The sequence below is a fragment of the Oryzias latipes genome, chromosome 11, assembly GCF_002234675.1.
Source record: "Oryzias latipes chromosome 11, ASM223467v1".
In the NCBI taxonomy this organism is placed as follows: domain Eukaryota; kingdom Metazoa; phylum Chordata; class Actinopteri; order Beloniformes; family Adrianichthyidae; genus Oryzias; species Oryzias latipes.
The window spans coordinates 2,504,535-2,520,626 of NC_019869.2; the positions used below are offsets into that span (position 1 = coordinate 2,504,535).

Consider the following 16,092-nt stretch of genomic DNA (forward strand, 5'->3'; position numbering starts at 1 on the left):
GAAGTGTTTATTTTCAATTGATTATAAATTCATTTGTGTGCGTGTGTGTGTGTGGGGGGGGGGTGATAATTGGGCAGGATTTTTTTTACAGACAATGAATTTTAAATGTCAATTTATCAATGGTCAATGTCAAAACTAAATGAAAAAGTGAAATGTAAATAAGTTACAATTTTAAAAAGGAGAGCCATCCATAGGATGGAACCCTAAAGAAGGCTGGCTTTCCTGCAGTCTTCGACACTAAAGGTATTTATATACTCTAGGTTTATAAAGTGTCTTGTTTACTTCAGCAAGTTTTTTTTTTGCTAATTTTCTTATTGTAATCATTTGACAAATTAATTCTTGCACAAGTAAAAAAAATACAAGTTTTTCTGTTTCCTTCTGAGTAAATCTACGTTTTCTTGCTGGATTGGATGGCGAAGGCTTGCTTCATTTCTCCAAGGCTTTAAAGAAAACTACAGTTTGAATAAACAATGTTGGATTTTTTTGTAGCTTTTAAAGAGGAATGGTAAGAAGAGGTTGCAGACCCATGGAAGTGTATTGCATTCTGAGGCAAAGAACTCTAAACAGGCTGGGCACTAACCTCACCTGCTCATGGAAACTTTTCATTGAAAAGTTGAAAAGCCACAATGTGTCCGTGTCATCCGTTACTTTTGTTTCTAAGAAAGACGGCTGCAAATAGCTTTTTAAGCAACTGAAGAGTATTTACATATCACCATCATAGTCATCGGTTTCATAAATGTCCTGTGTCCCCGCATCATTTTGATGGGGAGTGTGGGATAAGTTCTTTGTTCGGCAAGAACATCTGGCAGAAGACCAGTCTTTTTTTTGTATGGAAAGCTAAACCAACTCAAGGATGGCTTTTGGAGCTAATATATCATATCTGATGTGTTTGGTTTCAGCAGGTTATCAGACCCTTTGTGGGAGCCATTCCAAAGGGGATTCAAAGCAGGATACTGCAGAGCAATGCTGGCCTGTCCCCACTCTCTGGCTTGAGTATGAGCTCTCAGGACATGCTGTGTAAGAGCTCTAAGAGTAGGTAGGTAGCTTGTCACTTTCAGCCATATGCTTGCAAAAAAGATACCATCACAGTTCACAGATAGTCTTGATATAGATGCATTTGGGGGACTAGGCTGCACAGACAGAGCTTGCCAGGGTGGTAAGCATAGTTTCGGTCACTTCTTCATCAAAGCATGTTCAGTGAACTGATAACATCTTTGTCTGCCTTCATGCATACTTGCAGCCAGGTTGCTTTGCCTATACCAGAGAACTTTCCATTGTTGTCCGCAAAATTGAATGCATGAAAGGCTGGCGAAGCCTTTGCTTTATCTGGCCCCATTGCTGTCCATATTGGCTCTATTTTCACAATCCCAGAATCCATTGAAATGGCTGGGTTCTTCAGCAGGAGGTCATTGTTTGCTACGACTAACACAAGGACATCTGTGTCTGGGGAGAAGAAAACCATCCGTGCATCTGGTGGGTTTCTTCGTGATGCCAGCACAACCTGGTAGATCAACAGTGTGTCTGCTTCTTCATGACAAAGCAATACTTTGTGGCTCCCCGTACGTCCTAATGAAGAGGTAATGACCAGTTTGTGAAATGCATTGTTGAACTCTATCTTTGCAGCAAGATAGTTGGTCAGGTCAGCCTTTGTCTTTCCATGTGAAAGGAACCTGCTCATTGGAATATGTTGTATGTTTATGTCGTCTCTGACCTGATACTGGATTGGTGTTCTTCCTTGCCTCCTTTTATCTCTGTCAGCACTCTTCAGAGAATGTATGTGTCAAACACAAGGGTGATTTCATTGTTGTCAGGAACATTAGCCTGTCATTAAAGCATTCACTTTGATGTTTGACTGTCACCGTGGTTGCTGGTTTCTTGCCCATCTTCTGTAGATGAACCATTCCATCTACCAGGGGTTTCTTGCGACTTGGAGTATCTGGAATGATGCACATTCCATCTCTTGGCTGCTGCTCTTCCTGTGAAACCTCTGCTGTAGGTTGATGTCTCTGCTTGACCTGGCGAGGACCATCAGTCTACCATACAAGTCCTTGGTCTCTTTTAGATCCACATTTTGGTCTTGCAGTTTTATTGTGGTTTTTAGGGTTTGCACACACGAAGATCTTGTTGTTCTCCCTTTTTACAGGTGCCCATAGGCTGACATTCTCCATCATTCGCTCTGTAACGTAGTCTTCATATAGTTTTTGACCAGTCACAACTACAAACAAGATATTTGTTACATACTCATCAGGGATGTAAGCATGCATGATCACATTGTGCAGCCTTTCAGCTTCAACAGCAAATGGGCTACCATGTTTCAGTACGGCTGCCTTGATCTTGTCAATAGTATCATTCTCCTTCTTGACAGCACATGGCCCAAGGGCATGATGATCTCTTGGTTTGTTATGTCCCAAGTCAAACTGACTCTTAAACTCTTTTACAAAACACAAGAGTTCTGGTGAGACCATGAAGAACCTCTGTCTAGCATTTGCACTGGTAGAGATTCCAATGAGTCCAGAATGAATTTTCGTTGATCTGTACAGATGCTCACACGCATGGTCTGCCCCAATGGATATGAAGGGAATGTTATTCACCCACACCATGGTATAAGTAATATTATATTGAACTATTACACATAAACTAGGGGCCTACATATAAATGTTGGTCACTTTGCATATAATTAGACACATAGCTGCCTAGGGTAGCCAAATGACCAGTTTATCAAATGAATTTAGACACTAAGATATTGATGAAAACCCTTTTGATTACAGCCATTTTGTAAGAGCCAATATGGCCACCATATTGGATTTGGGGCAAATGGAAACATTGTTTTTCTGATTGCTTATGCTGTAAGATTTCAAAGACTGTATAGTTTTCATATTCTCCACAAAATTCCAATGAAAGGAAAAATGCAAACATAGTGAACCTGATTTTTAGTTGGGGTTTGGATCTCCCTTAAAAACTCAGGTCTGAGTCTTTAAACCCAGGTCTGAGTCTTTTTGTTCTCATCTTGGTTGAGCAATACTGCCCACTTGTGGGCAGCGTTTAGAACTACATGCTGGATCCTCATCAGTCTTGTTTGAACTCAGCTGCTGATCTCCTTTCATGAATTCTTGGATTAACAGCAGATGTTTCTGTTATCTTAAAGGGTCTGATCTATTTGTGTTTCAATCCTATAATTTCATGTCTCAATCATTTTATGACGTATGAACATTTTTACTTCTAAATTGGTTTGTTGTTTAAAAAAATCAGTATGAAGTTCTTCTGCTTTCTCCATTTATATTTTTATGCACTTTGTGAATTATTCAAAACAGAAATCTATTAAAAAATTCTCTTCCTGTCTTTTCCTATCAGATTGTGAGGATTTTTATCCTGAATTAGGTTTAGTCGGTTGTATTTCTTGGTCACTATCGTCACACCAGGTTCATGTTGATGATCATCCACAGCTGTTTTCATTTCTGTTCATGACCCCCCCCCCCCCCCAGTATATTAGTGTCTGGTTTTCAGCTCATCTGCTTCTTCAAACTTTTGTTGCTCCTTTGGTTCTGTTGGGTCAAAGTTTCTGTCAGTTTCTGACTCCAAGGCTGGTCTCCTGCATATTGGGTCCTACAGCAGCAGTTCCTGACATCAGATATGGGGCAGGTGTGGTGCAGCGCCAGGGCGGTCGACCCATGATTGTAATATTGCAGGTTTGACCCCCGTCCTGTGTGCCCGTGTGCTGAAGTGTCTTTGGGCAAGACCCCACCTTGCCTCTGGTGGAAGATTGGTGCCAGTGTTTGGCAGCGGAGCTACCACCAGTGTGTGAATGGGTCAGTGGGACTGGGACTGTAAAGCACTTTGGGCCTTTACCATATCAGGTACTTCTAATCTGGGACTTTTCTTTCTGTGACTCATGTTTTCCACCTGCTGTCAGTCTGGATGCTGATGGATGGAACTGATTTCAGATCCTGATTATTGCAGAAATTTGAATTTACCTTTAAAGTTTTAATACTTTAAAGCCATAATAAATGTGTCCTTCTTTTTCTCTCTTTTATAAAAAACATGTCTAAATAAAATTAAAAAAAACAGTGAAGAGAGCAGTAGTTTAGAAAATGTAGAAGACGGAAGAGATCCAAACAGGCTGAAAAGTGTCCAGAATGGAAAAAAAAAACATCGTGAAGATATTTAATTTAGGACTGTAGGGCTTGTTTAAAAAGTAAAACTAGTTAGTCTTCAGTAAATAAACTCACAAACTAAAGACAGCCTTTTTCTTTTTTCCAAATAGAATTTTTTTCATAAACCTGGACCAGAATGGAGAATCCTGGATTGGTCTGTCTGTGGGATGGTCACCACAAAAAGAAAAACGTGAGTTGATGGATCACCACTGACAGAAATGGAAGTTTGATTTTGTTTTAAAGTCTTACAGAATTTGTATTTATTTACTGGAACTGTGTATAAAGGTAGAAGCAACACATACTAAACTAGAAATTCAGATTCTTTATAGAGATTGGGTACAATTGCTTAAAACGATGCTTTTATGAATCTGTCAAAACTTGCTGCTGCTAGAGTGATGCATGAAGCACTGAAGAGTATTTCACATAGAATACAAGCTGGCTGATGATGTCATAGAGAAGAGGGTATTTGAAATGATTCAGGAAGTTCCTATGAGCAAGAGATAAAAAGGATTTGATTCCAAGACTTACCATCAAAAGAAATGCAATCAATTAGGAGGGGGAGCTACTTGGCAATAGCCCCCATCCCATGGCTGCCGTATGGAATTGGACCTCCCCCTGTCTGTTTAAATTACACCTTACTCATATAGGACCCTTGATTGGGGGGGGGGGGGGGGGGGGGGGGGGCTGTCTACAATTGCAGCTCCTGCAGGGTGTGGGGTACGGCTGGACACTCTCCCCCTTTTTTTATTCCATCATCCACCTCTGCAGAACATAAAGACCCAGGTGTCAGCTCACCTTTACGTAAATAGTTTGTGTGACAGAATGAAATGCAGACAAAGATGTGTTGGTTTGTGTGCATATGTGTGTGTGAACTGTGGTTGTGTTGAGAACATTCTGTATGTAATATGAATGTGTAGGGGGGTACAGTAGGGGGGGTCAAACTCCAACTTTTTTTAGTCTTTTGGTGAGAGCAGGAAATTCAAGTAGAGTTGGGAATACCTATTTACACACATGATTACACATATAGGTAAATATACCCCTGGAAACAAACCCACATGACGACATCCGACCATTTTTTTTGTCATGTACACTCTTTTGGTTCCATTTTAATCATATTACTCATGCAGCCTCACACAATTTACAGTTAGTTTCAGAAATATTTAGCCTCAGAAAGGAGGAAGAAAGAGTGAAGATACACAGGATACTCAAAATAAACCATGAAACAAATTCATGAGAAAATATGGAAAAAAAACATTAAATGTTTATTTTATTTTTCTTAAATAAATGATTTGTGTGTGACAATGAATCTAGAATGCTTTACATCAATCTAAGTGTTAAAATTGTTCTTTTGGCTTAAAACTTTTGCAGAATTTCATGCAAAAAATTAACTTTAACTTTGATTGGACATGCATGCTACCTCTGATATATTTGATTTTTGAAAACTAATATAGTTAGTTTTGACAAATATAAATAAATACAAATGAACAGCTGTATCAAAGAAAATTCATTAATTAAATACATTTTTCAATAATAATACAAAGACCCAAAACAGAACCAGGAATATATTAAGACAAAAGACACTTTTCCATCATTAATTATTTTAATACTCCATCAAAATCAAGAGAAAATACAGAAAAGATGTTACAAATGTTACCTTTCAGTTGACTTTGTGGAAGCTGTTTGGTATTTGCAATAGAACAGGGATGTCAAACACATTTTGGTCCGGGGGCCACATTCAACTCGTCTGATCTCAAGTGGGCCGGACCAGTAACATAAAGGCAAAATAACAGCTTTGTTTTTGCTTTTTCACTCAATTAGAAAAAAGGCCTCAAACAACATGGTACCCAATCACTTATTATTACACATTTGTTCACAGAGGCCAATGCAGTAAATGACTGGATTCCTTCATTTTGGCCTTCATTTGGCGTCCAAGTCTCCTCAGAGATGTTGTTTCTGCAATCGTAATCCTTGACAGACTCATGCTAGCAAAGGTGGACTGCTTTGTGGGACACAAGACTTCTGCAGCGTTCAGCATTTTTTCAATAAGTTCACCATCTGAAAATGGTTTGTATGTTTGCTCCAACTTGTTTGCAATTAGGTAGCTAGGTGTCACTGCTCCATCATTGACGTCATTGCTGCTGTAAATGCAGATGGTTATTTTGTCCGACCAGCTAATAGTTGGTAAATCTTCTCTTTTTTTAACTCCAAATGGTGAAACTTTTCTTTATGGTGAGTCTCATGGTGGTGCTGAATGTTGTATTCTTTGAGCACCTGTTGATGACATACCAAGCATGCAGGTTTTGCTTTCAACTCCGTGAACAAATGTAACTGTCCATTTTTCCTGGAAAGCTCAGCTCTCCACTTTTTATTCTTTTTGACAGCATTTTGGTCATTAGTATCACTACTGATCATTCTTATAAAAAAAAAGTAACAGTGGTGAGGCTCGCAGGGAACTTAACTCCGGCCTACCCAGATGCAGAACTGTTAGGTTTTGCTTTTGACACTTGCAGAGATGAGCTGTTTCACCTGTTTTGCTTTTCCTTTGCTCCCCCTTGTGGCAGAATTGTGCATTTCGGTTATTTCTTTAAAAAATCATAACTCGCCACAGGAATGGACTAGAAACGTGCTTTCTTTTTTAAACAAACTTTTATTTTTACTTTACATGTGTGGGCTGGACTAAACCTCCTGGCGGGCCACACGAGGCCCGCAGAACGTATGTTTGATACCCCTGAAATAAACCAAATCTGAGTCTGAACTGCTGCTCTAAGTTAGCTCGTTTTCATGTCATTTATTACAGTTTCCTGTTTATCTGAATCATTTTTAACTGATATTTTAAATGTGATGAAAATGTTGATAGATGACAACTTTATTTCTCTGAACAATTCAAATTGAACTAAAAAACAACCTTCCTTTAAGCACTATTTTGTAGATGTAAGCAAAAAGAAATAAAAATAAAAAAGATACATTTTTGTAGTTACATTACTAAACAGTTAAATCAATGCATAAATACCAAAAATATCCAAAATTTTATTTCTCACAGATCCAGTCTCTGTAGTTTGTTTTGTACTGTCGTGTCCATTTCCCGTCATTATTTAAGGACACTGCATAGTCATTGTAGTCTGGATCTTTTGAAATCCTGTCATCCCTGAACCTGTGATAAAAACATTCTGTTTATCTCTGGTCTAAATTCAGTTAATAAACTTCTCTAAATTATGATGTTACAAACATTTTCTGTATTTTTTTAAGGATTTCACACATTTACAATCAGCCTCAGTCATAAAGAATGAATTTAGTAACGTTGTAAAAGAAAAAAAAACCTTACGTTTCTGTCAGTGGTGATCCATCCACCCATTTCCATTCAAGTATCTCTTTCCTTGATGACCATTCAGCAAACAGACCGATCCAGGATTCTGCATTCGGTTCCAATGTAGAAAGAAAATCCTAGTGAACAAAAGAAAATGTTCTTTCTAAATACATTCTCTCCATCTTGGTTTCCTTTCACACTAAATGTCCAGTAAAAAATGTCTGGTCTTCAGGATTCATCTGTTCTGGATAATTGTCCTAAACCCTGAGAGAAAGTTAATCTGAGGAACAAAATCTGCCTTTGATGCAGATTTCTGTTCATTTAGTTTTTGCTTCTTGTTTTGTCTTTAGGGCCAACAGTCCATTTCTACTGAATCCCAGTTTAGCAGTAAAGATGTATTCCATATTTATTTTGGTATGGCAGGAGATTTATTCCATATTTATTTTAGCTTGTCATAGGGCTCCGTTCAGATACATAAAACAAGGCAAGTTTATTTCTATAGAACAATTCGTACAAAAAGTAATTCAGGGTGCTTCACAAAACAGAAAAATGCATTAAAATCAAAATACATCATAGAAATAATCATCGTAAAATTTACTTTAAAAGAAAAGAAAAAATTAGAAAATTGATTTAAAAAATAAAGGAAGGAAAGGAAAGAAAAGTGCAGATAGTGCCTTTCAGTCATATGCACACTAAACAGAAATGTTTTAAGTCTAGATTTGAACATGAACACATAAGAGGCCTGTCTTACGATTTAAAGGAGGCTGTTCCAGATTTTAGCTGCAGAATAACAAAGATCTCCATAGAAAACTATGAGTATTAAAATACCCCTAACGCTTGAGTTTGAAGAGAAAGTGAATGTCAAGATCATCATTATGTGTGTTTAAGTCAGATGAAGTGTGTTTCGGAGACATTCCATATTCAAAAGACTTACAAGTATGACTGCTATGTGTGACCCGGCACCATTGACTGTAGGGCCGCTCCCGTTCAAGTACAGCGCCACGAAGGGAACACACTATCTAATGGAACTCTTGTGTGACCCGGCACCATTGACCGTAGGGTCGCTCCCGTTCGAGTACAGCGCCACGAAGGAAACACACTATCTAATGGAACTGTTATTTGTGACCCGGCACCATTGACCGTAGGGTCGCTCCCGTTCGAGTACAGCGCCACGAAGGGAACACACTATCTAATGGAACTCTTGTGTGACCCGGCACCATTGACCGTAGGGTCGCTCCCGTTCGAGTACAGCGCCACGAAGGGAACACACTATCTAATGGAACTGTTATTTGTGACCCGGCACCATTGACCGTAGGGTCGCTCCCGTTCGAGTACAGCGCCACGAAGGGAACACACTATCTAATGGAACACTTGTGTGACCCGGCACCATTGACCGTAGGGTCGCTCCCGTTCAAGTACAGCGTCACAAAGCGAACATACTATCTAGATAGAAGAGAAAGAAGGCCAGGAAAACTGAACATGGAGCAAATGTCTGCAAAGATGCTGCAGGGAAATATAAATTGAAACCGCCATGAACCACACCTGTAAGACAACACGAAGCTTTACATCCACAAATCCGATGCTGCTACTGGCATACTATGATACAAGCTTAAGTAACATCCATAAATTCAATGCTTTCACGAGGCGCCGACAGGTCTAATATAAGTCGCATCAAACCTGAATAGTCCCGAGTGACCACCCTTAGGGGCTGACTCAAAAACGGGGCCCTGGAAAAGAGCCCGTCACATAGCCCCCACAAACTAGCCAGAAACCCCTAAACCAACCAGAGAGAGAAAATAACAAAATATCTGTTAGGTTGAGAAGACGGGGCCGCGTACAAAGCTGACACATTCACAAGGGTGGCAGATATCAGTTCCCCGAAGGCTAAGGCTGGACTCTCTGGGCAACACAGAGAGGTGCGGCTGTCCACACACCAGCTGGCCCCAAGGGAGGAAGTGTGGAGCAGAACCAGACAGTTGAGCATGCGGTTGTGACGACGCAAGGATCGCCGTTTCTAGATCAAGCGAAATAAAATGAGAAAAGGAGCCACATATGCCACATAAAAGAAACTATTGACAAGTAAAATGTCCACAGATGGGAGACAGGTCCAACGACGGACCAATCCAAATGCTGGCTGAACTTTCGAATGAACACCGCAGCTTTAACAGAAAACAAACAAAACAGAGAGCCGCCATAACAAAGCCAACATCGAATGGTGGCCACGATTCACATCCGGCTCCTAAATAACACAGCAACAGAGAAATACACCAAAAGCCACAACAAATTCAACCAACATGAGAAACCCGTCCAGACGAGGACCGCCAGCCTTCATAGCCATGGAAAAGACCCCACAATGCCCAAAACCATATCCGGACGACGCAGTGCCACACAGCAGAAACCGAACCAGGGCTGCATCATTACTTTTAAGTAAAAGTACTGCAATTTCCAGGGTCCTTAGGGGTGTGACGTCACCGATGACAGAGTTGAGCAGAGAACCAGGAAGAGCCGCAAGCTCGGAAAAGCCTCACCACAGAAAAACACAGGAAGAGTAAAGCATGGCACGCTCACCATAGGGATTCCGGTGATCACTGCATTCAAGAAGGCCCATACAACTCCCGATTGAGCGCCACTGACAACCCGAAGACTGCAGGACGCTCACCCCAGACGAAGGGGGACCATCGAGTCCGAAAAACAATGGCGGGAAGACGTATTACGCTGAAAAAGCCAACAGCTAGCATGGGGAACCGGTCACGAACACAGAGCTCGCGGAAAAGGAAGAAGAGGATTGGACCGCACACCTGGAACTTAAGTAGGACGGAGAACAGGTGAGTTGAATAGAGTGAACCGCCCGCAGGAAGGAGTAAGCACGTAAACGCACTGCTTGAGTTGCCTGCCTGAAACACTCCCAGGGTCGTTCACTTGGAATTGAAGACAGAAGAAAAGAGTTTCTGTGTTCCATCACAACATTTCTTTGAAATGTTGCTGAAAGACAAACATGAAATCTGAGTTGTTGAAGAGAATTTCAGCTGGAATCCATCAGCATTCAGACAACAGCAGCACACATACAGGTGGAGAATCCAAAACACAAGAAGCTGGAAGGAACTAGTGTGAACACACCCACCTGTTCCGCTTTGCTGTCTACCACCACCAAATCAGATCCTTTATCCTGACAGAAACTCCTGCTGTCAGCCCAATATTTCCTCTCAGTAGATTTATAGTAGCAGCTGCATCCAAATCTCCTCCATTCTTCAGGACACCGCCCTTCAAAGGAGTGATTTACAAAGCTACTGCAGGGTTTACTTTCTGGTTTCATCTGTATTTTCTGCTAAAACTTTCAAGTTCAGTTCAAAGGTAAACATGATCCAAACAAACTGATATCATCCATTAGTTTTCAGTCTTTTCCCACCTTGAATCTTATTTTTCAGCTGTTTTATTTCATCCCAAAAAAGTTTTGTTGATGCCTGAAAGACAGTAGAAGTCTATTTATTATTGATTTGTACTTAAATGAACAATCACATGGCCTTCAACAGATACGAAGAAATCTTCACTTTTATGAGTGTGTGTGTGTGTGTGTGTGTGGGGGGGGGGGGGGGGTTGGTCATGATGCCTCATGTTTTGCTGTCATCAACGTCCAGAACCAGAAGTCCTGGATCAGAACTGGAATTACAACCTGTGACGGTGTAGAACCGTCAGCTGCCGCTGCAGGCGCACACGCATGCACACACGCTCGCACACATACACACGTGCGCATAGACGCGCACGCTCGGACCCGGTAACACGTCATTTACATCAGCTTACCCTGGTGAGCTGATGTAAATGACACGATCACCACCGGACTGCTCCACTCTGAGTTGGACGGCTCGATGACACCTAGCTCCAGCATCTTCCTCACCTCATCGTTCAGCCTTCCCACCAACTTCTGTGGTACCCGATAAGGCCGTTGCCGGATTGGTCGTCCATCTTTGAGCCGTATGGAATGGCTAATGAGTGTAGTTCTTCCTGGCTGTGCAGAAAAAAGAGATGGCGTTTCACGAAATAAGTCCATTATCTGTGTAGTCTGTTCCGGAGGTAAATGTGACAGAGACGGAGGGGTTGAGTGAGTCAGTGCTCCCAGATCAGAGTCCAAGTCTTCCTCAGTCTTCACAGCCCTGACTAGCAAAGACTTCTCTGTTGGATGGTTAGCACCTTCCTTCCACTCTTTAAGTAGATTCACGTGGTATGTCTGCTTTTCTTTCTTTTTGTCAGGATGGTGCACCTCATAGGTGACAGGTCCCATCCTGCGGAGAATGGTGTATGGCCCTTGCCACTTTGCCAGTAGTTTGCTGGTACAAGAGGGAAGAAGTAGCAGAACCTTCTGACCTGGTAGGAGTTCACGGTGACGGGCCTGCTGGTCGTACCACGTCTTCCGACTCCTTTGGGCCTCTCGTTGGTTGACTTCTGCCTCTTCCCTGTACTTTGCCAACCGTTCTCTCATCTCCAGGACAAACTGGATCACACCCCTTTCTGAGGTCTTTGTGGATTTGGCCTCCCAGCTCTTCTTGAGGAGATCCAGTGGGCCTTGGACATCCCAGCCATAGAGGAGTTCGAATGGTGAAAAGCCTGTTGAAGCTTGTGGGACTTCCCTATAAGCAAACAACAGGAATGGTAGCCAACGATCCCAGTCCTTCCCTGTGTCACTCACGAACTTCTGCAGCATCCTCTTCAGGGTCTGGTTGAAACGTTCCACCAAGCCATTGGTCTGTGGGTGGTACGGTGTCGCCTTGATGGCAGTGATGCCAAGCTGCTGTTGGAACAGTTTCATCAACCGAGAGGTGAAGTTGGTTCCTTGGTCTGTCAGAATTTCATCCGGTATTCCTACTCTGGAGAAAAACTGAATTAACGCTCTCATGACTGCAGGAGCTGTAATGGTGCGCAGGGGAAAAGCTTCTGGGAACCGTGTAGCATAATCACAGACCACCAGGATGTATTCGTGACCGCTACTGCTCTTAGGTAAAGGTCCAACAATGTCCATGGCTATTCTCCTGAATGGAGTGGAAATTATAGGAAGTGGGTGTAGTAATGCTCTGTCAGACTTGTGTGTTATTGCAGTTTTCTGGCAGGTAGGACATGTTGCACAGTACGTCTGAATGTCAGTGTACATTGATGGCCAGAAAAAACGTGAACTAACCCGCAGATAGGTTTTGTGACGACCCAGGTGACCCGCCCATGGGAGTGTGTGCGCCAATTGCATGACGAGTGGCCTGCAGGTGGTTGGAAGAACTAACCGTAGGTGTTCACCTTCAGCTGCATACAGAACATCATCAGCAACAATAAACCGCACATTTCCCAAACATTTGTCACTCTCTGTGGTCACCTTGGCAAACAATGGTTTTAAAGTTTGGTCTTCTTTCTGCAAAGCCGAAATGTCAGCTGGTATGTCAAATGTTTCTGCTGTTGTTGTGATCTCAGGATCCAGCAACTTAAGTTTTTTCTCAAACCGTCTTTGACGACGGGATTTCCTGGGCATTTCTTTGCCTCCATCAAAGAAATCGTCATCCAAACGTGGAAGACTTTGCATTCCCGCTTTAGCCTGAGCTCTAGTTAGCACAGGTGCTGAGACAGTAACAGCTAGCTCATCATTAGCTTTAGCTGTTTCAGTAGCCTCATTTAATAAGTCCCCCAACATAGGTAAATCACACCCCAAAATTAAATCAACAGGTAGGTTCTCTACCACCCCGACAGTCAAAAGATAGGATTGTTCATTTATGGTCACTGTTACATCCGCTTTTGGGTACAAATGTTGGTCGCCATGAACACACACAACACTTGTTTGCCTGCTATAATCAAGTCCACCAAAAGGGATTAAACTCTGTTTGACCAGAGAAAAAAAACTGCCCGTGTCCAACATAGCAGTAACCTGCTGTCCGTTCACAGTCACCTGTTTAAGTGGCTGGAAAGTGTCTTTGTCCATGTGCACAGGCCCTGCTCCTGTGACAGTCTCTGGCCTGGGTGCGTAGCAAGCACCTGTGAATTTAGTCTTGCGGATTGGACATACGGAGGCTTTGTGACCAATCTGCTGGCAATAGAAACACACAAGGTCCTTACCCGCCGCTCGCTGGTTAGGTGCTGGGTTGGTACCTTGCGTTGCCTGATGGAAGTCTCTCCGTGCAGGTCTCAGTGGAGCGGTTGAAATGGGAAGACGCTGATCCCCACCCGACGGCCGTGCAGACGCTCCTCGTCGAGCGTTGAGATACTGCAGCGCAAGCCGGGCAGCGGTGAGGCCATCCTCCGGGTTGTGCTCCTTCACCCACGTCCTCACGTCAGCTGGAAGCACACGCAGCAGCTGCTCCAGGATGACGATCTCCCCGATCTGCTCCTTGCTGTGTTGCTCTGGGCGGATCCAGTGACGGTAGAGGCCCTTCAGGCGGTGGTATGTCTCAGTCGGATTCTCCCCAGATGGCACCACAGTAGACCGGAACTGCTGACGGTAAGTCTCTGGCGAGATGTCAAATTTTACCAGGAGTGCGTCTTTCAGGTCCTTGTAGATGTGGGCTTGCTGCTCGTCCATTGCTGTGTAGGCCTCCAACGCCTTTCCGGACAGCAGTGGCACCAGGCGACATGCCCACTCAGTCTCTGGCCATCTCCACGTCCTGGCAATCCGTTCAAAACGTAGCAGGTAATTTTCAATGTCCTCACCTGTCTGATATGGAGGGACCTTTGGCTCCATGTAAGGTCTCCAATCAGGTGGCTGTAAACTGACTCTGCTCTGTGGTTGATCTGACCAGCTGGAGTCCTCCTGTGCCACTGGATGCCGTCGACGGGACGTTGCAGCTGGTGTTGGCAGATCCAACCTTGGGCTACTCACTGCAGCTGAGCTTGGTCCAGCGGCTTTGGGACTGATGTTACGCCGCCGACCAGAATGGTGCTCTGCCCTGGAAAAAGAGGCTTCCAAACCTTGGAGGGCAGCGATGAATCTGTCCTCCCGCTGCTGCTGTCCACGGAGGAAGTCTCTCATCATAGCCGCCAAGTCACCTTCTGGGCCTTTGGTCAGGCCTGGAGAACCACCAGAGGCACCAGGATCTTAAGAATGGACTTGCCATTAAGTGGGCGTTGGATAGCTTGAGGTACTACTTACTTGGCAGAGAATTCGACCTTGAGACAGACCACAGGGCCCTGACATGGATAAATACCATGAAGGACCACCACAACCGGCTTACGCGCTGTTATCTGGCGCTTCAGCCGTACAAATTTAACGTACGTCACTGTCCCGGAAAACAAAACATAGTGGCAGATTTCCTGTCCAGATTGCCGCACATCGCCAATCTCCCAGAGGAGGGGGATGATGTGACGGTGTAGAACCGTCAGCTGCCGCTGCAGGCGCATACGCATGCACACACGCTCGCACACATACACACGTGCGCATAGACGCGCACGCTCGGACCCGGTAACACGTCATTTACATCAGCTTACCCTTTTCATTCCGTCCCTATCCCTCTGCAGGTAGCCCTGGGTGCACACTAGGTTGCCGACTCACCATCCCCATGCATACATTAACACGAAGCACACACGACGCCAACATTAACGTTGGTTTGTTTACCCGGAAGTAACCCGGTAACCCGGAAGTGGTCATGGACACCCTGGGTCATGTGACGCATCGGTCATTGTTTGTATTTATTTTTATTGATGATTATTGTTATTTTTCTGTACACGACACAGAATGTTTAGTTGAATGAAACTGTTTATTCCTGTATGTTTATGTTCTTGAACAATGTAAACACTTGTCCCTATTTTCTCTTTGGACTGATGGAGAGCAACGCCCAGGAGGAGGGGCTTACCACATAAAAGAGAACCAGATACAGCTGTCAGTGTGGGAGTCTGAGTGGAGAAGTTGGAGAGTCTGAGAGGAGAATTTGGAGTGTTGGATTGGAGAAGTCTATGTTGGTTAACCTTTGTGGAGCAATTGGTGTGCTCTGTTCTTGCATTAAAGTCAAGAATACTTTCACCTTGGCGCCTCTGCCCAATCATTCCCTGGTGGGACCCACGACACAACCACATCACTCAAAACAAATTTATTTGAACTGGTAACCATAACAGTTTTTATTTTACCATTTTAAACCTAACTAAAAGTTTTTTCTATGGTTCTGAACACTTTTGGTGTTACCATGATGGTAAATTGTGTAATTTCTGCTTCCTTAAATGGTTTGAGGAACCATCTTGTCTGCAGGTTCCTCTTTCCATGGTTGCTTGAAAGTGTGTGTAAATGGATGAAAGGAGTCAAATCTGTAAAAATTAGTGGTTCTAGAAGGAAACTGGAAAATCACTGACAATCCAACGATTCAAATCAATGATGACCTGATTGGCAGGAAGGTATCAGGAAAGTCATGTAACCCTTGTGCTATCCTAGGCACTTTAACATTGGGAGTTGGGTCATCTAGACCCACTAGACAGTGCTCTGAACCCTTTTTTTTCAATGACTTGTGATCTTCACCGGTGTCCATGGATTACATGAAATCTTTCCACCTTTATCCACCTTTTTCATGGTAGGAATAACATGTCAACGCAAGGGTGGGGTCATCTAAGATAGCACATGGGTTAAACAACTACAGATTTGTATCCAGGCTTTTCTCAATGCATTCTGCATCTTGTCTGCTCCGTATT

At 43.2% G+C, this 16,092-nt stretch overlaps 1 protein-coding gene and 1 long non-coding RNA gene across 3 annotated transcripts; one reads left to right on the forward strand and one right to left on the reverse strand.

The window, feature by feature from the left end:
* Positions 1-11,282: 11,282 nt before the first annotated feature.
* Positions 11,283-12,676, forward strand: LOC111948175. Of its 2 annotated transcripts, none has more exons than XR_002874113.1 (5): positions 11,283-11,817; positions 11,936-12,045; positions 12,149-12,266; positions 12,352-12,444; positions 12,633-12,676. It is a non-coding gene; the product is annotated as an uncharacterized LOC111948175 (long non-coding RNA). The 2 variants fall into 2 exon arrangements; XR_002874114.1 differs by having other exon boundaries at positions 12,650-12,676.
* A 38-nt stretch (positions 12,677-12,714) lies between these two features.
* LOC111948221 lies at positions 12,715-14,452 on the reverse strand. The gene is made up of 2 exons (XM_023960209.1): positions 13,373-14,452; positions 12,715-12,738 (listed from the first exon to the last, which is right to left on the reverse strand). Exons 1-2 carry the CDS (start codon positions 14,450-14,452, stop codon positions 12,715-12,717), a joined length of 1,104 nt encoding a protein of 367 aa, XP_023815977.1.
* Between the last annotated feature and the right edge of the window lie 1,640 nt (positions 14,453-16,092).